This window comes from Bufo gargarizans, chromosome 1 (assembly GCF_014858855.1).
Source record: "Bufo gargarizans isolate SCDJY-AF-19 chromosome 1, ASM1485885v1, whole genome shotgun sequence".
NCBI lineage: Eukaryota > Metazoa > Chordata > Amphibia > Anura > Bufonidae > Bufo > Bufo gargarizans.
The window spans coordinates 1489349-1510577 of NC_058080.1; the positions used below are offsets into that span (position 1 = coordinate 1489349).

General features: G+C 42.1%; 1 protein-coding gene and 1 pseudogene across 3 annotated transcripts in view; one reads left to right on the forward strand and one right to left on the reverse strand.

Annotated features, from left to right (window-relative positions):
- The window catches only part of GBE1 (1,4-alpha-glucan branching enzyme 1), a 230439-nt gene that overhangs the window by 201027 nt on the left and 8183 nt on the right, over nucleotides 1–21229 (forward strand). For all 3 annotated transcript variants that reach the window (XM_044294121.1, XM_044294112.1, XM_044294132.1), the window contains exons 15-16: nucleotides 8066–8196; nucleotides 20830–20947. In XM_044294121.1, the coding sequence (XP_044150056.1) occupies nucleotides 8066–8196; nucleotides 20830–20947 (249 nt within the window). The remainder of the gene's footprint in view (nucleotides 1–8065; nucleotides 8197–20829; nucleotides 20948–21229) is intronic.
- Nucleotides 19727–19812, reverse strand: LOC122925214 (annotated as a pseudogene).

The following is a 21229-nucleotide window of genomic DNA, read 5'->3' on the forward strand; positions in this document are numbered from 1 at the left end:
GAAGAGTGGTTGCAAGATGATGTGGAGGATTATGAGGTTCTAGACCCCACATGGAATCAAGGTCATGTGAGTGATGTGTGCAGTTTGGAGGAAAAGGTGGTGGTCACATAGTGCCAGCCGCACAGCACAAGAGGGAGCAGTGTGCAAAAGCAGAGTGACCGTCCCCTAGCCAGTACGTCTGCTACTGCCCACCTCACCCAGGGACTGAGCACACCAAAGCCAGCTCCAAGGAGTTCCCTGGCGTGGCAGTTCTTCAGACAATGTGCTGACGACAAGACACAAGTGGTTTGCACCACCTGCATGACCAGGCCTCTAAATGCAAAGCACGAGCTGCAGTGGAATACACACCTCAAAAACCATGAAAGATTTGAGGCTCCTCCTGCTCCCTCTTTTGCTGCAGTCTCGGCCTCTTCCTCCTCCTCAGGAATGACAGTGGCACCTGCCACCCCGCAAACAGAGGATGTGGCAGCAACACCACCACCGTCGCCAAGCATCTCCACACTGTCCCATGGAAGCGTTCAGCTGTCCATCCCCCAAACATTGGAGATAAAGAGGAAGTATTCCCCTACCCACCAGCGATCCCTGGCCCTAAATACCAGCATTTCAAAATTCCTGGCCTTTGAAATGCTGTCATTTAAAAAAAAAAAACTTATGGCGGTGGCTGTCCCACAGTACGCGTTTGCCAGCCACCACTACTTTTCCATGTGAGCCATCCCCACCCTGCACAACCAAGTGGCGGACAAAATCAGGTGTGCACTGCGCAACACCTATCTGTGCCAAGGTCCACATAACCACTGCTACGTGGACCAGTAAGCATGGGCAGGGACGTTATATCTCCCTAACTGCACACTGGGTAAATGCAGTGGCGGCTGGGCCTGAGGCGGATAGCAGCTTGGCGCATGTCCTTCCGCCACCAAGAATTGCAGGACGTTCCTTGTCTCCTGTTGCCTCCTCCTCCTACTCCGCTTCCTCCTTCTACCGCCTCCTCATCTGGTCAGCGTAACACCTACATAGGGGGAAACGACAGCAGGCTGTTTTGAAACTCACCTGTTTGGGGGAAAAACCCCACACCGCGCAGGAGCTGTGGATGGGCATGGAACAACAGACAGATGAGTGGTTGGTGCCATTGTGCCTTAAGTCCGGCCTGGTGGTGTGCGATAATGGGCAAAATCTCGTAGCAGCTGTAAGCCTAGCCGGTTTGATGCACATACCTTGCCTGGCACATGTGCTGAATTTGGTGGTGCAGAGGTCCATGAAAGATTACCATGATATGTCAGAGCTGCTACAGATTGCGGGCCGTCTGTGCGCGCTTTCGGCGTTCTCACCCTGCTCGCCTGTCTGCTCTGCAGTGTAATTTCGGCTTTCGCACTCACAGCCTCATATGCGTCATACCTACGAGTTGGAACTCGACCTTGCACATGCTGGTGAGACTGTGTGAGCAGCAGCAGGTGATAGTGGAGTTTCAGCTGCAGCGCGCACGGTTGAGTTGCTCTGTGGAACCGCACCACTTCACCACGAACGAGTGGGCCTCCATGCGGGATGTGTGTGACGTGTTGCGCTGTTTCGAGTACTCCACCAGCATGGCCAGTGCCGATGAAGCCACCCTCGGCGTTACTATGCCACTTCTATTTCTCCTTGAAAAAACACTTCAGGCAATGATGGAAAATAATGTGCCACAGGAGGAAGAGGGACCATTTCCATGTTTATCAGGCCAGTCATTCACAAGTGGCTCGGAAGGTGAGTTCCTGCACCAACAGAGGCCAGGTACACAACTGTCCAGCCAGGACACAGTTCTGGAGGATGAGGAGGAGGAACAGTGTTCACAGCAGGGTGGCACCCAAAGCAGCTCATAAGGCAGAGGACAGCTTGTCGCTGCCTCTGGGCAGCCTGGCACACATAAGCGACTACATGCTGCAGTGCCTGTGCAATGACTGCTGAGTTGCCCACATTCTAACCAGTGCTAATTACGGAGTGGCCACCCTGCTGGATCCCCGCTACAAGGACAACATGCCGTCCTTAATACCATCACTGGAGCATGATCGGAAGATGTGCGAGTACAAGCGTACGCTGGTAGACGCGCTGCTGATGGCATTCCCACCTGACAGCGGTGGCTCAGTGGAAGTACAAGGCAAAGGCAGAGGAGGACGAACAAGTTCCAAATGCAGCTGAGGCCCCGCCAGAACCTCAGAAGGGAGGGTAAGCCGAAATGTGGAAAAGCTTTGTCAGCACGCCACAACAACCAGCACCACCAGCTGACATGGAACGTCTTAGCAGGAGGCAGCCTTTCAGCAACATGGTGGAATAGTACGTGTGCACATGCCTACACGTACTGACTGATTGGTCTGCCCCATTCAATTTCTTGGTCTCCAAATTGGGCATATGGCATGAGGCCCTTTACGCCTTGGAGGTGCTGGCCTGCCCTGCAGTCAGTGTATTGTCCGTAAGTGTGTTTAGTATGGCAGGATGTGTGATCACAGACAAGCGCAGCTGCCTGTCCACTGCCAACGTGGACAAGCTCGCGTTCATTAAAATGAACCAGGCATGGATCCCACAGGACTTGTCCGTACCTTTTGTGCTTTTTCTTTGAATGTTCTTTTCCATTTCACAATGTTTTTGGGCCTTCCCAAATTTGTTAAATAAATAAAGGAAAACAAAAACAGTATTGGCTATCACCTACACCGCCTTTTTCACCTACACCGCCACATCTACCACCTCCTCAACCTCCTACTCCACTTTTACCCCCGACTCCTAGTTCAAGATTATTATTTTCAATTTTTTTTTTCTATTCTGTTATTTTGTCATTTACCTATCCAAATTTGTTTGCAAGCCAATTGTCCTGCTCTTACCCCCATTTTGCTTCCTTTTGCAACCCTCTAGCCCTTACGCTGACTATTTTACAGCCATTTTAGTGCACCAAAATTCGGGTCCCCTTTGACTTCAGTGGGGTTCGAGTTTGGGTTCCAAACTCGAAGTTTGACCCAAAGTTCGGCCGAACCCGGCTAACCCGATCATCCACAGGTCCGCGCATCCCTACTCTGGTTTTATTTAGTTCTATTTGTACGACCTTCATTGTGTGATAAAAATGGCCATAAACAAATTTGATGTCTGGCCATTTTGACACCCATTTTTCAGTCCACTGAACTGTGTGAGGGCTTTTGTTTTCTTTTTTTTTTTTTGCAGGTTAAGCTCTAGTTTTTATTGGTGCAATTTTCGAGGAACATGACTTTTTAACAGTTTTTTATTTTAATTTTTCTGTCTGGCATCTTTAAGTTTTTTTACTGTGTTCACCTTGTGGGATGAATAGCGTGATGTTGTAACATTTGGACATTTTCGCACACTGTGATACCTATTCTGTTTTTTTTTTTAACCCTTAACTTTATTTATTTTTTACGTCCTCATAAGAGACTTGAACATGCAATTAGGCACCTGCACAATACACTGAAATATTTCTGTATTGCATTGTATTACACCCTGAGAAGAGTCCTAACATGGCACGCCTGGGGAAGGAAAGGGGTGCAATATGTAGATCGAGAGAACCCCTCACTCATTTTAACTGTTCAGATGATTTGCTTGCTATTGACCATGGCATCTGAGGGGTTAAACTGCTGGAATTGGAGTTCTCTCTAATCCTGGCTATTGCAGGTGGGTGGGAACCGTGTGGCAGGCGCAGCACTATGAAATGCCTTTTGCGCTGTGGCATTAGAAGAATTTTGGTATCTCTAACTTTTAGTCTAACCAGACTGTCTATTACTGTCTATGTAATTCCTCTAGGGCCATTCTATGGAAAGAGTAGGTTTAAAGAGCACACCAAATGCTTGAAATAACTTTTTTATTAACTTCAACTTTTCTTCATATAACACTGCCGCCTCTGGAGCAGATAGTCCATGTACAAAACACGTGTTGAAAACATATCACAAAATGGCGGTTTGCATAAGATGGTAGTTCAACTGTTCAATCTTGTCTTTCAACATAAAATGGATATATTTCTCTCTTGACACCACACCTGTCCTCATGTTGTGTCTGGTAGTATTGCTCAGCCCTATTCACTAAAGTAGAGATAAAACCCTCAACCCATGGAAAGGGGTAGTGCTGTTTCTGGAACAAAGCAGTCATATTTCACTAAACCTGGGCAACACCTTTTAAGACCCATACATTTCTTATGCCTTTGAAGTGATGTAATGACTAAGGCTAGGGTTACACGACGACTTGTCTCGCAACATTTTGTCACACCAATGTCGCGCGTCAATTTTTCTAATGATAGTCTATGGTGTCGCACTGCAACGTGCGACATGATGCGACTGCGACACGACAGTAGCAACAAATCCATCCAAGATGGATTTTTCTGCGACTGTCGCAGTCGCAGCATATCGCACATCGCCGTGCTACACCATAGAATATCATTATAAAAATTGTCACGTGACATTTGTGCAACACATGTTGCAGTGTAGTTGTGCCCTATGTGTCGCGCGAATTATTGTCGTGTAGCCCTAGCCTAATATCTGAGACCTTTATACCTATTAACCCATTTATTGCAGTTATATATTTTTTAAACCGGTTGTTCAGGGGCGGACTGGCCATAGACTCTACAGGCTACTTGTGTTGCCCCCTCTCCTGTCAATTTGGCTGCACCTACATCATGGGGTCCACCCCTGAGCTTGTTAGGTAGCATCCGGAAATCATATTTTTGCAGTTGAATGTATTTGTTCTCCAAAGAAACCTCAGAACTGGTAAGGTGTCTGTGCAGACTTTGATGTACTTGTGAAGTTGTGTATCCGAGCCTTTAGTTTCTTCTGTGCTGCTTAGATCCAGTGTGACCTCTTCTTTCACACTGTGGTGGAGTGCTTTCTGTGATATCCTACATTTCTTGGCAGTTTTGACGCATGGATACTGTTCTTGAGAGTTGAGAGCAACTTCTTATTGTGGCTATTGTAAAGTCAGAATTGAATGTCTGGAATGTCTACAAACCTTATCAGGAAATACCTAAGAAAGTGCTGTACCTTATTTAAGGGAATACAATTTACTAAAAATGTGTCTATTCATTATAAATAGTTAGAATTCAAAGGGAAGATGTACATAATACTTGTCCTGCATAGCTATTGTGTATATGAGGGTTCAGTGAGGAGGGGTTGAGGTAGTATCGGGCCTGTCCTGTGTTCCCTGCCGCACCTCCCAATGTCAGTTTTAGTCTTCAAGGTCAAGAGCTTATGTGTTTGTTAATGTAATAAGCCTAAATGAAATTAACTGTATGCATGCTAATGAATATTATGTGATCTGTAAGTGCTATTCGTCTTCAGTAACAAATATGAAAGGGAATCTGTCACATTTAAACCTGGTTTCATTATTTTAAAGGGAACCGGTCACCATGCAATTTTAGTACGATCTGCAGGCAGAGTATCGTAGAGCAGGCGGATTTTGTAATTAGTTTGTTTAAATCTCTGCACATTCTATGTTTAGGAGTCATGTGGGCGGTTCTATCATTGATTGACAGATTCATCTTTAGATAGCTGTCAGTCACTGAGCAGAACCATCAACATATGCACCTAAGTCTAGAATGAGCAGACATTAAAGAGGTTTCCCAACCCTTAGTCCGGTCCATAAATATTGGGACATCAACACATTTCTAACATTTTTGGCTTTATGCACCACCACAATGGATTTGAAATGAAACAAACAAGATGTGCTTTAACTGCAGACTTTTAGCTTTAATTTGAGGGTATTTACAGGTGAACGGTGTAGGAATTACAACCGTTTGCATATGTGCCTCCTACTTGTTAAGGAATCAAAAGTAATGAGACATAATAATAATTATAAATCAATTTATTAATACTTGGTTGCAAATCCTTTGCAGTCAATTACAGCCTGAAGTCTGGAACGCATAGACATCACCAGAAGCTGGGTTTCATCCCTAGTGAAGCTCTGCCTGGCCTCTACTGCAACTGTCTTCAGTTCCTGCTTGTTCTTGGGGCATTTTCCCTTCAGTTTTGTCTTCAGCAAGTGAAATGCATGCTCAATCGGATTCAGGTCAGGTAATTGACTTGGCCATTGTATAACATTCCACTTCTTTCCCTTCAAAAACTCTTTGGTTGCTTTTGCAGTATGCTTTGGTTCATTGTCTAGCTGCATTGTGAAGCGCCGTCCAATGAGTTCTGAAGCATTTGGCTGAATATGAGCAGATAATATTGCCCGAAACAATTCAGAATTCATCCTGCTGCTTTTGTCAGCAGTCACATCATCAATACAAGAGAACTAGTTCCATTGGCAGCCATACATGTCCACGCCAGGACACTACCACCACCATGCTTTATTGATGAGGTGGTATGCTTAGGATCATGAGCAGTTCCTTTCCTTCTCCATACTCTTCTCTTCCCATCACTCTGGTACAAGTTGATCGTGGTCTCATCTGTCCATAGGATGTTTTTAGATGTCGTTTTGCAAACTCTAATCTGGTCTTCCTGTTTTTGAGGCTCTCCAATGGTTTACATCTTGTGGTGAACCCTCTGTTATTCACTCTGGTGAAGTCTTCTCTTGATTGTTGACTTTGACACACATACACCTACCTCCTGGAGAGTGTTCTTGATCTGGCCAACTGTTGTGAAGAATGTTTTCTTCACCAGGGAAAGAATTCTTCGGTCATCCACAACAGTTGTTTTCCATGGTCTTCCAGGTATTTTGGTGTTGCGGAGCTCACCAGTGCATTCCTTCTTTTTAAGAATGTTACAAACAGTTGTTTTGGCCACGCCTAATGTTTTTGCTATCTCTCTGATGGGTTTGTTGTGTTTTTTCAGCCTAATGATGGCTTGCTTCACTGATAGTGACAGCTCTTTGGAACTCATCTTGAGAGTTCACAGCAACAGATTCCAAATGCAAATGGCACACTTTAAATGAACTCTGGACCTTTTATCTGCTCATTGTAATTGGGATAATAAGGGAATAACACACACCTGGCGATGGAACAGTTAAGAAAATTGTCCTATTACTTTTGGTCCCTTAACAAGTTGGAGGCACATATGCAAACTGTTGTAATTCCTTCACCGTTCATCTGATTTGGATGTAAATACCCTCAAATTAAAGCTGTCAGTCTGCAGTTAAAGCACATCTTGTTCATTTAATTTCAAATCTATTGTGGTGGTGTATAGATCACCTGTCTTCTGGTTAGCTCATCAGTTTCTGACCGGTGGGGGTCCGACACCCAGGACCCCCGCCGATCAGCTGTTTAAGAAGGCAGCGGCGCTCGCAGTAGCGCCACATCCTTCTCATGACTTTCCCCTTTGACGTCATGTTCGTTAGTCACGTGGCCTAGGCGCAGCTCTCCCCCATACAAGTGAATGGGGCTGAACGAGATACCAAGCACAGCCGATATACAATGTGTGTTGCGGTGCTCACAAGAGCGCAGATGTCTTCTCAAACAGCTGATCGGCAGGGTCCCGGGTCTCAGGCCCTCACTGATCAGAGGATAGGTCATCAGTATATAAGTCTCGGAAAACCCTTTTAATTTAATAACTGACAAGTTATATTTGATGTTTTCCCATAAAAATACAGTATGTATCAATCTGCTCAGATCCTCCTGCTCTGTGATAGGATGCACAGATTGTACTGCATTTTCACGGTGACAGAATTCCTTTAAATAAAAGGTGGTCCATTGTAATAAGAGTACACATCTACATTTGTCCATTGACCAGCGTTGTTAATCTGTTTTTTGTTTTTGTTTTGTTTTTGCTTTGTCATTACACTAAACTGTCAAAATCTTCATATTTTTAACACGTTTCATTGTGTAAGGTGTAGCGCCGAACCGAGTTTTAAGCCCTTTGATTACACAACCAATAGTGATTTTGGCATCCACGCATGAAGGACCTTTATTCCCCATTAGCTCTTACAACCCTATGACTTGGGCTTATGGTTTGATAGAGACATCATGTCGCCTAAGTAAAGCTCTCTTGTGATACTGGCGATTGAGATATACCTTAGGTATGGTACGGTATTGATTTAATTAGTACTTTGAGGCTGTAAAATTTATGAGGATCTGGGGTTTGTGTTTAATGTTGTAATGATATTTTTTTCCACTTAGGCCTATGTCAGCGCAAAGCATGAAGGTGATAAAATTATTGTATTTGAGCGGGCAAATCTTCTTTTCATCTTTAATTTCCATCCCTACAAGAGCTTCACTGGATACAGAATAGCAGCAAATATACCTGGAAAATATCCTTTTTGAATTTTCATTTCTTGTGAATATTGCAGGATGTAGTTGCTGAGAAAATTCAATAAGCAAAGACGTAGCTGCAGAGTAGAAACCAATCAGAGGAGAAATGTCATGTGCAGCATCTATGCAAGGGGACAGTGTCATCTGGTCTCTACCGAGAAGCTTTTCATGTCCTCTGTCTCACCCTGTCCACATGGGCCTTCTAAACTGATCGGTACGTCACTGGATTGATGCAGCTTTTTGTAAAAGTCCCATGAGATGCTTGAGTCCGGCAGGAGAAGTCATTGTACAAAAGTATTATTAAAAGGACACATCTGTATAAGATTAAAATCACATTACATGGCAACTCAAGTATATACTTCTATACTTAGAGGCAGTACTAATGTTAGAGAAAATGTTCCGTAATGACAAGAAGATTTTAAGAATATAACTCTTCCTTATTCTTGGTTATGTTTATTTTATTTTTTATTTGAGTACTAGAGTAGTCAGTGGTTAGTTAGAGAACATCTAAACGGTAGGCTCTGTACTTAGAGGGTTAACGCCATGTCTTTAGGGGATACTGTCCTCTTGCTTTGCTTTTAAAGGGGTTGTACAGGTTTAGAAGGACATGCTTCTTCCAGATCTGTTGTATTGCAGCTCTACCTAACGGAAGTGAATGAGGATAAGAGGCAGTATAACACACAAACTTTGGACAAGTATGGTGCTGGTTTTGGAAGAAAGTGTCCGTGTTTTACTAAATCCTAAAAAACACTCCTCTAAATCATATCATCTACTTTGAGCTTCCTATAGACTTAGAAGCATTGAGAAGCACTGGCAATTTAGCGTTCGTAGAGGTTGATTAATAGCGGTGAAGGATACGAGAGTTTGTGTTACAAAGTGATTTCTAGGTCACAGAGCCAATAACTCGATATGACAAGGCTTTTGATCTTAAAATGCTTGGTGGCATTGAATTAAAAACAAGAAGAAATAAAAAACATTATCCTGCCCAATTACCTTCATATCTGAGCAAAATTGACTTTTGATACTGAATTTTAAGATGAGGGATTTAGGTTATTCACTTTACCCCCAAGGCCACTTTATTCTCATTTATTTTCAATTTGTGAAAGTATGCACTGGTTCAAATACAGTCAATTAGCCAGGAGATGTAAAATTATACAGTACTTTGATGCAAATGAAAGCTATTTGCGTGAACTAAATGAATGCGAACATACGGTATATGAAAGATTAAGCATCCGTACTTATTATCCACAACTTTAGACATGTTGTTCAGATGGCACTGGAGGCTGTACATTAAAATGTAAATGAAGCCCTCCTTGACATTTCTCAACCTAAGACCTGGATTCTGAGCGAGTCATTGGTATGTGCGGACTGAGGATATAGTCATTACATTATAGTTAGTCAACCATGGACTGCAATGAAGCATATTCATATGGCTGCATAATGGCAGGGAAAGATGTTGTGTATCTGTATTAGAACTTCACATTTTTTTCAAGTAACATTTTGGGGGACATTTATGAAGAATGGTGTAATTTGGACCAAAAAAATACTAAGGCTACAAATCAAAAGTGGTGATTTGTTTCACCTCATATATCAAGAGGCACACACCACTTGTAAAATTTGACATTTTTTAAATATAAGTTTGATTAGCCGCCTAGTTCTCTCTATTTATGACATTTTAACACTAATAACACTAAAATGCAACTTTTTTTAAACTGAAATGCACCATTTCAACCACCCCTTGCCCAGACCACACTTGCAACTTTTGAAACATATTTGCGACATTTCTATTGGTAAATTACGACTTTTGTCTTGGACTTGAGATGTTTGTGGTGTTTTGTTTTTGTTGAATGTCAATTTACTGACAAAACCCTGCTGTTTAGCTCATATATAATCCTGTTTTAATAGTTACCTATCTCTTGTTCCCACAAATGCATTTTCATAAAAGCGACTTTTTACAGAAAACACCACCACATAGGCTGGCTTAATTGTCTGAAACAATTTAAGCCATTTCTGCCAATAAGAGGGATGATAAATGAGGTGTAACATTTCCCAATTTGATGGCCCCGCCCACTTTGACATTTATAACTTGTTTTTTGCGTAATGCATTCTTTATGGTGAAAATTCTGTAAAGAACAGTTGATATAGTTGGCGCAAATCAAAACGCCATTCTTTTTGGTGCGTTTTACACCATAATTCAGACGCGGCATGCTTAGTAAATATCCCCCTTTGTGTTTTCCTTCAAAAAGTCATGTTCCTACAATGTATATACAGTATGGAAATTACCATACTTATAGCATGGGATTGATCTTCATCTGTTATTCACACAGGACCGGTCCATGTAAGTCAACGGGTCACTGGGAAAAAAGTGGACAGTGCGCATATGGCGTCCAGAACGCAGTCCTGTTTTTCAATGACGGTTGCTAGGAGATGATCTGTGATAGGTCAATTTCACACATGTGTATTGAGTCTGTGAAATACACTCCATGTGTCAGACGTATATCCTAGACTAAACGCTGCTCCTGTGACAAAAACTCATGCATTATAATGATTTATAGTATTCCGGCCTGACCCCGGCTGTAATGAATTGTATTCACGTAATGCTGTCAGCAGGGGCGTAACTACCATAGCGGCAGACCATGCGACTGCTATGGGGCCCATGGCAAAAGAGGGCCCAGGTCTAGAGGGGGCTCAGTCTTAGTTGGGATTACCTCCTCTTTTCCTGGAGGTGAAAACTTGGTCAGGACTTTACCCTGTAAAGGAACAACATTTAGCAAATGAAGCAGTGGAAAAATGGCCCAAGGGTCATTGAAAAGGGTTTAGGCAGAAATCCTTCTGTCCTGTGTGTGGGGGGCCTGGTTTGATCCTTGCTGTGGGCCCCTTACTTCTCTATGTATGCCACTGGCTGTCAGTACAGTTCAGTATAGCCAAGGTCAGACAGGAACACAGAGTATTGTAAATCATTATAATGCTGTGAGTTTGTGACTTAGGAACAGCTTTCTGTCCAGGAAACACTGCTGACACATAAAGTGTATTTCACACGCCTTTTTTTGCTGTTTTTACGTGTGAAATAGATGTAATCCTTACATAAAAAGCTGAAACAGTGAATGCAATTGCATACAAAACTGATTTAACTTGCATTCAAAACCATCAGTTTTTCATTCTGTATCGCCCATGTGAAAATGCCTAATAGGTAGTGTTTCCAATTGGTGGTGGTAATAAAATAAAAAATATCCTATGTGCTCTAAAGAGATTCAGACATGTGTTTTTAAAATTAATGGGGTTCTCTGAGACTTGAACGTTGATGGCCTATCCTTAGTGTGTGATCGGTGGATTTTAGACCTCTGTGAACTGCTCTAATGAGTACAGTAAAGGGGCACCATGACCATTCTTAGTTTACACAGCCATATCTCCTCTATCTATAGGACTGAATGTGAAGCATTTCTTTAGCTCTATTATTGACTGGTATTCGGGAGTCCCTGAGTTCTCACCTCATCTTAAAGTTAGACCATCAATATTGAGGCCATTTAAACAAGTGTATTTATTAAAAAAAAAAAAAAAACATTTTATTTCTCACTCTTACAAACAGGTTTTCTGTCATAGATGTATATGCAGTATTATCATCTTTCATGCCCCCAGAGCCACTTGAGTTGTTTGCTCAATTGTCATGTTCAGACACTCTCATGACACCTGACATATAGGATTTATGTTGTGAGCTCTGTCATTACTGTATGTGACAGTTTCCTGGCTCTCACAATATTTGTTGTTGTGCACAGCACAAAGGAGAAGGGATGTCCGGCATAATAGACAACTTTTAAGAATCCCTTTCATGGAGGCATTATAGTTTTTCAGATGAGGCATACGTTTTTTAGTGCTCTCAGCAAAAAGACATATGCTACTTGACCAAGATGTGGCTGGATGCCTGTAAAATCAGATTCCTCTTTTCACATTATGTTATGTAGTGTCCTTATGCTAAAATAAGCACCCCATAATCTGAACGTAAAAACTATATTTTAGATGTTTTGTGCATGTTTTAAAAAGGAAAAACGTAATTTTTCATGGACATAAGTATTCAGACCCTTTGCTATGACACTTGAAATTTAGATCTGGAGGCCTCCAATTTCTCATGATCATATTTGAGATGGTGCAAGTAAAACGTGTAACATGCAATAGTGGTAAATTTCATACACATAAATAAAAGTTCCAATATTCGATAAAAAATTATTATAAATAATAGCCCAATTCAGAATACTTAAAGGCTAGGTGCAACTTTGGAGCCAATTTTTGTTTGTTTATATTTTACTCATTTTTGGTTACAAATCATATTTTCAGTTGGCCTTTATTAAAAATATTGAGCCATTATGTCACAAAGGTTTACCTGTTTTTCTAACTGTGCTTTCACTTTGTGCCGTCATCTAATAACACTTATCTCTAAACTACTAAGAGGTCATAAACACTTATTTAAGCCACATTCTTATTAGTAAGATAAAGCTTGAGCTTTAATGAGTGTTTATAATGTGAGAGAGCAGAGGTAAGAAATCTGTCTGCTCCCCAGATGACAAAAAAAATCTACAGGCTTCTGCTGGAGCATTTCAGCTCTGTACACAAAAAAAAGGATGCCATATTGTTAATAAAGGCTCAAAGTTAGTACAATGCAGTAAAAAAAATAAAAAAAAATTGTGTACATAGCCCTTAAGATAATAAGTAATAAATCCATAATTTCATAATGACTGTGCTAATACTACATTTTGTAATATGCATCAGATGTGAAAACACCTAATCATATAGAAAACCCATAATTGCCAAAATACATGACCCTTCCAAATTCAGTGTTGAAATTGGATACTAAAATAATAAATAAACAATTTACACTACTCACAGAAAGTTAGGGATATTTGGCTTGTGGATGAAATTTCAGGATGAACTTAAAATGTACTCTAACCTTTACAGGTGAACTTAATGTGACCTTGTCTAAACTTTTGAATGCAACGGTTCAGTGTTTCAGTACTTTTTGCACAACTTTCTTTTCTCTAACAATGAGGTTAACTGCAAAATTCACAATAGGTGTTTGATCCATGAATCGCCCAATAAATTTCCTGGTTCAATTAGAATTAGTATTTAAGCAGTCGTCCTCATCATTCTGTTCACTTTTTTGACATCATGAGACCAAGATGACATCAACAGTACCTCACCATTGTGAGGTTTCAAACAGGATGTTCTCAGACAGAAGTGGCCACTGAGCCTAGAGTGTCTGAGTGTCATCAGCAGACTGCAACAGAGATACAGCGAGACTGGAAGAGTCACATAAAGGCATAGAAGTGGACATCCTTTGGCCACATCCCACACAGATGACTGCTTCATTGTGAACAATGCTCTGTGGAATGGATGATGAATGCCACAGAACTCCAGGCACTTTTAAGGGAGGTGAGAGGTACCCAAGTGTTACGTCAGACCATTTGAAACAGTTTACATCAGCGTGGTCTGTGTGCTAGAAGACCAGCATCTTCTTGCATGGACCAGGGAGAACTGGGCCTCAGTGCTGTTCACTGATGAAAGTTGAGCTGAGTAGAAATGATGGCTGCCAACGATGTTGGAGATGTCAAGTAGACTTCTATGCATCAGGTGGTCTTGGTGGTGTTAAAGTGTGGGCAGGTGTGTCTAGTCAATACAGAACTGCCCTACACTTTGTGAATGGTACAGTGACAAGCCCATACTACTTGAATAGCATCATTAATCTAGTCATTGTGCCTTTGCATGAGCAAAACAGGCCTAATTTAATCTTCATGGAGGACATGCCAGCTCATCGAGGTCACATCATTAGGCAACGGCTGCTGGAGACTGGGGTACCTAAAATGGAGTGGCCTACACTTTCTTCAGACCTGAATTCCATTAAAAACCTATGATATCAGCTGAGTCTCCGTGTAGAGGCTCGTAACTCTGTACCCCAGAACCTCAATGACCTGAGGGCTTCAGCAGACAATAAGTCGACTTGTGAACAGCATGAGACGTCGTTGTCAAGCTGTCATTGATGCACAAGGCCACATGACAAGTTATTGATACACATACCATGCCTAGCCCACGTGTTCAACTAAGTGGTTCAGCGGTATCTCAAAACCTACCCCAATTTGCCTGAGCTACTGGTGAAGGTGCGGCGCTTGTGCCCATTTACGAAAGTCATCTACAGATGCTGCCAGTCTGGCAACGCTGCAGCAGCGCTTGCAATTGCCAGATCACCAACTGTTGTGCGACGTGAGCACTCGCTGGAACTCCACGTTCCACATTTTGGCCAGGTTTTGTAAGCAAATGAGGTCAGTAGTGGAATACCAACTGCAACATGGTCATCACCTTTCCAGTTAGTTTCCACTCTTCACAAGTGATGAGTAGGCATGGATGTCTGACCTCTGTGAGGTTTTATGCAACTTTGAGGAATCAACACAGATGGTGAGTGGCGATGCCGCTATTATCAGCGTAAACATCCCACTTCTGTGTCTACTGAAACGTTTGCTGCTCGCAATGAAGGCAGACGCTTTGCATGTGGAAGAAGTGGAAATGGGGGAAGACAGTACACAGGGTGATAGCCAGACCACCCTCAGTTCATCTTCTCAGCACGAATTGGAGGAGGAGGATTAGCTGGAGACTGTTTCCTCCGCTACAGAGGGTAGTACCCATAGCAGGTTTATTCCATCTGTTTAGCGTGGATAGGCCGAAGAGAATAAGGAGATTGAGAGTCAGCCTCCTGATGAGGACAGCGAAGTCTTGTCTGTTGGGACTCTGGCACACATGGCTGACTTTATGTTGTGCTGCCTTTCCCGTGACCCTCGCGTTAAACCCATTTTGGGCAACACTGATTACTGGTTGTTCACCCTTCTCGACCCCCGCTACAAAGAGAACTTCTCATCTCTCATTCCTGTGGTGGAGAAGACTAGCAAAATAGTGCAATACCAGAAGGTCCTTGTGGAAAATTTGCTCCAAAAATTTTCAGCTGACAATGCTGGCAGAAGAGTACGTAGTTCCTTGGACAACCGAGGAGGGGAGACGAGGGGAACACACAGCAGTTCCAACAGAGGCAGTTTCATGACACCCCGACAGCACCCTCACCCTTACAACTATTGGTTGTCCAAGCGGGACACATGACACGAACTGGCACTCTACGCCTTGAAGGTGCTGGCTTGCCCTGCTGCCAACGTTTTGTCAGAGCGGGTATTTAGTGCTCCTGGGGGCATAATAACTGATAAGCGCATCTGCCTGTCAACTGAAAATGCTGACAGGTCGACTCTGATCAAAATGAACAAGGCTTGGATTGCCTCGGACTATTCTACTCCACCAGATGAAAGCGGCTGAACATAAAGGCACTTTAAATGTGGCTTTTATTGTGTATTAAATACACTGTATTCCCATGCACCCCTTCCTCCACAAAAAAGGGTATATGGTTCAATCTTCCTTTTCTCGTCCTCCTCTTCCATCATATCAACATACTTATTAGGCTGCCCTCGCTCCTAATGTTTTAGAGGGTCAGTTCACCTGCAGACCCTCACCCCTAATGTTTTAGAGGGTCACCAGTAGGCCCTCACCCATCATGTTTTAGATGGTCATATCAGCAGCAGACCCCTAATTTTTTTTTAGATGGTCAGATCAGCTTCGGTCCTCGCCCCTAATATTTTAAAAGGGTCACCAGCAGGCCCTTGCACTTAATGTTTTTGAGGGTCACCAGCAGGCCATCAATCATAATTTTTCAAGGGTGTGTATGATGCCCTCCATTGTGTGTAATAAAGGGTGTATTGGAGTGCCGGTTCCTTGTAGTTTCTGGCAGCCCTTTCACTTAGTGCATAGTCTTTGAGTGTAGGAATCCCACTACCTGAACAATTGTACCACAATGTGAATGAGGCCCTCCTTTATGTGATATACAGGTTGTGTCAGAGTGCCTCTTCCTTTTGGCAGCATTTGCATTTTATATACAAGTAAATATACAGGAAATGTTTCCTAACAATTTTTCCTCTAAAATCTATTTCATCTTTGGTTTTGTGCATATTATTGTCAGTCTGTAAAAGTTGCGTACTTCTCTGACAACATCGTTTCCAGCAGCGACCTGGGAGTCCAAGATGCATCCAAACATCCCCTCCATGCTGTTCCTGAACCATTTCAGTGTTTTTTCCATCAATTTCTGACCTTTTCCTATGAACCAAACACCCTCCCCTCTTCAGAGCAGGGGCTGCCTGGTTTAATGCTCGGGTTCTCTCATTGACTTCCATTGTGCTCGGGTGCTCTGTAGAGAACCTGAGCATCCCAAAGTGTTCTCTACTCGAGCACCCGAGCACTTTGGTGCTCGATCAACACTAGTTATAATATCACTGTAGCGTGAACTTTTTACATAAACTTCACCCGAAAGCCAAATATCCCTAACTTTTTGAGAGGAGTGTATATACAAAAAAATTCTCCCTGCCTCTCTCTCTATTGCATATAATAATAATCTCCCACACCTGAAATCCCCAAAATGTGCCTCATTCCGGGAAAGTCTCATATGCTGGCCTAAATATTAAAGGTGTCTCTTTCTTGTTCTAGGTTCCTTCACTGCCAAATGTCTAGTGATGAATCCTCCCTACATCATGTTAAAAGACTCCATTAGAGGGCATCTCTGAGCAGATTTGTACCTGTGAAATTGGCTGACCTATTGCATGTGCCCTTGGCACCTGAAGGCATCTGTGTTAGTCCCAAGTTCATGTGTCCGCATTGCTGAGAAAAATGATGTTTTAATACATGCAAATGAGCCTCTAGGAGCAATGGTGGCGTTACCATTAAACCTAGAGGCTTTGCACTCCCTCTGCAACTGCCGTGCCCTTTGCACTATGATTGACGGGGCCAGACAGCCGTGATGATGTTTTCACTGCTTGGCCCTGTCAATCAAAGTGCACAGGGCACAGCAGTTGCAGAGAGAGCTGAGCCTTAGACACTTATTTGCATATTTTAAAACTTTTTTTTCTCAGCAATTTGTCTGTACCTCACATGGAGCCAGAACCTTCTCTCCCCATTTAGTCCACCAATTGTGCTCTTTCGTCTGCAGCTCTCTTTGTATCACAGCTCACGGTGTGTGTCCTTTCTCTGAGGGCATGTTCTTTCTGATGCAACTCTCTATAAATGTCTTTCACCTCTGCCACCATTACATGGTATTTTGAATTCTATAAAGACAACATGTAATGGTGACAGAGCCACTCTAAGTGCAGATAACAATGAGCATAATATTAATGTAATTTATGCCAGAAGTTTATACTTTTCCAAAAATGTTGAAGGTAGCAATGAATCTGTAAAAACTGCAGCAAGAGCTACCAGAAAGATGGAGTATGATTTTGATTTGGGTTTATAAAGTCAATTTATAATTTTAATTTATAAACACAGAGGTCCTGATTTATCATACCTTCACTCCAGAATTTTGGCGTCTTAAAGTCGCAAAAATAGGGCTTTTGCGACTTTTTTGCACTGATGCTAAATTTAAATGATCACACTACATTTTGCAACTTTTTTGCACTGGCTTGCGCAAAATTTTGTGCCTTTTTGCATTCCTACACCACTGACTACAGTTTTGTAAAGTTTCTCTCCAGATTTATCACTGAGGGTGGAGTAGGAAAGTTGGAAATGTCTCTCTATATAAAAGTGTTAGTTTAAGGATGTCTACTTTCACACCTGCATTTTTCCTGCATCCATCATGGATCAGCAAAAACGCCTCCGTCAGGATAATACAACCAACTGAATCCATTATTAATCGATCCGGTTGTATTATGTCTAAAATAGCCATGACGGATCCGCCACCAAAGCCATTGTAAGTCAATGGGCGCCAGATCCGTTTTCTTTTGTGTTCGAGAAAAACAATCAAGAATGTGTTCGAAAATGTGTACAATAAATGTGGTAAGAGGTGAAGGTGTAAAAATTTCTAGTCTTTAATAGAATGCAACAGAATTTGCTTTTACTACTGTCTGGTATTCCACTAACCAAGCAAGGTTATCCTATTATTATGGAATAGAGCATTGATGAATCTCTCTGCATTAGGTTGCAAACTTTTTTTTTTTTTTGTAAGAAGCAAATTGCATTTTTACTAGGCCAGTTAATATCGTACATAAACGTTAAACTATTCTGGATATTCTATGGTTCTCATTTAATTGAGTTAAAAAGCCAATTGATCTGTTTAGTATCATTTGCATTCCTTTATTGTTCAGTTTTATGTTTCATTATGCATTCATGGCATATTATACATTACTTTGTTTGGGTATTTATGTTTTAAATCTCTTTATAGGCAAAGTAATTTAATAAGTAATTAACCTTATAGATAAAGCCACACTTTCAGCTTTACTATTGTTTGGTAAGAATGGTTTAATTTCTGCCGTACAGTACGATGGACAGACATCGAAGATGTAATAAACTGGAAGCTTAATGAAACTGTAGAACGAGAACTTTCCTTTTATAATGGCCAAAGCCATTCCAAAGACTTCCACGAATATTTGTTGTCTAATTAAGACTCATTTTAGTTGATCGTCTTTGGTTTATAATTGTGGTGCAGGACCAATAAACTGAAACGGTGAAAAAAGCTGCACTGTCTAATCTATTAGATTAGCAGGCAATTTTCAAGGCTTAGAGGCAGATCTTTGCAACCATAATTCTTGCAAAGTGCATTCCTGTTTACATACTTAGGTCGGATTCACACATTCTTCCTTGAAGCCCGAAGAGCGTGCTTTCTACACCTGGGCAACAAAATCGTGCAGCGTGCCACACAAAAAAGGTGCACTAGGCTACGGTCTATCGCAAGCCCTCTCCATAAGAGAAGGGCCCCCCATAAACCTATCCCAGTCCCTCCAGGCCGATGGCTGCTGCAAGGGACCGAGACAAAATAGGCTACTTCCAGTCGAAGCCGGGTTCGCCCAGGCAACCCTCAGCCGAGGGTACACCAAGTCTATGCTCCGGCTTCCGCCTAGGCTGCCAACCAAGGTGTTGACACGGAGCTTCAACAACAAGGCTGGGCTATCCCCAGAGGGAGAGCCCAAGGGGTTTTGCAGGGGGGTGAGGAACCAGAATGGCCCCACACACGCCCCCTAGACCTCTAGGGGGGTACCCGTAAGGGTGCCGGATCCCAAGAAATCCTAGCGTATACACAAACGTGTAAAGTGAGAACACTGAACAAAAAAAAAAATGTAATAAAGTGAATGTGCACCATTACAGCCTGGACATTCGGCTGGAATTATAAAAATTCCTCATCTTGTCAAAGCCGAAGCCGAGCAAAGAGAGGTGAGTGTGCTCAAATGTGTGTAAGTAAAGTGCGTGCAAATATGCCATCACTCAGTGAGTTCAGGCACCCCAGGGTCACCGCTCCTGGGGCACTTCTGCACCTCGGGCTTCCAATCAACTCAGCCCATGGCTTCGATCCAACAGAGCCCTTCGTCACCTAGCAAGGGTACCTTTAAACCCAAGCCGTACACGCTAGGGATGCTGTGTGGTTCACTGCGCTCCTCCATGCCACACTGGAAGCCCTCAGGTATGCCCTGTATGGACAGGAGTTTACAGCTCGGGAGCAAGCTGGACCGGACTGATAAGAACAGATACTACACTTGATCTTAGCCAAAAGGCCGAGAAGCGGATTCACACATATGTGACCCAAATGTATTATACGTCCACATTACTGGGATCAAAATTTGAAGCTCTTTACGGAAACTAAGGACACAGTGTCCTGTGGACTCGAGGAGAGAGACCATACAGCTTATTATATGCGCACAGTTAAAAAGCCTTAATATCTGATGGTATGGGGTTGCATTAGTGCCTATAGGGTAGACAGCTTACACATCTGGAAAGGCACTATCAATGCTGAACAGTAGATAGAGTTTTTAGAACAACATATGTTCCCATCCAAACAGTCTTTTTCAGGGAAATCCTTGCATATTTCAGTAAGACAATGCTAAATCACATACTACATCTATCACAACAGCATGGGTTCTCCTGCCTGCAGTTCAGACCTTTCATATAGTAGAAAACATTTATAGTGAAATGAAAAATATGGCAAAGAAGACCTAGGACTGTTGAGCAGCTATAATCCTACATCAGACAAGAATGGGGCAACATTCCTCTCCCAAATTTCAGTCAAATGGTCTCCTCACTTCCCAGATGTTTACAGACTGTTGTTAGAGTGTATGCTACACAATGGTAGACATGGCTCCGTCCCAACTTTTTTGAGATGCATTGCTGCTATCAAGTTCTAAATGAGTTAATTTTTTTTTACCCATGAAATGGTAAAATGTCTCAGCTTCAACATCTGATCTGTGTTCTATGGTCTGATGTGAATAAAATATGGGTCTATGAGATATTTCCTTCTGTTCTTATTTACATTTTACACAGTCACAACTTTTTAAGAGTTATTAGCTTTGTAGATATAATTTACAATAAAATAAAAAGTGTTAGTAAACCCCTTTTATTCCCCCTTTTATTCCCTTTCTCTGTATTATTTACCATTTCTGACCGTGCCTGTAAAAGGAATATTCCCGGTTACTGTGTTTTTTTTGTTGTTTTTGTTTTGTTTTTCTAACTTTGAGAACTTTGTTGATGGTTGACATCTTTACATTTATTGTTTTAAATAAGTATTTTCCTTAATGCCTTGAATCCAAGTATATGATAGTGTTGGACACTGATTCCGAAGAGTACGGAGGACATCAAAGAATTGATCACAAGACAGAATTCTTTACTGAAAATTTTCCTTATAATAACCAACAGTATTCTATCTTGGTGAGTATGACTTAAAGCAAAGTTTTAAAGGGGTTGTCCCACTCCAGCAGATGGCATTTATCATGTAGAGAAAGTTAATACAAGGCACTTACTAATGTATTGTGATTGTCCATATTGCCTCCTTTGCTGGCTTGATTCATTTTTCCATCACATTATATACTACTCATTTCCATGGTTATGACCACCCTGTAATCCATCAGCAGTGGTCGTGCTTGCACATTATAGGAAAAAGTTTACGTTTAATAAGAGGTATGGGTTACATGAAAACTTGGACTATCGTGT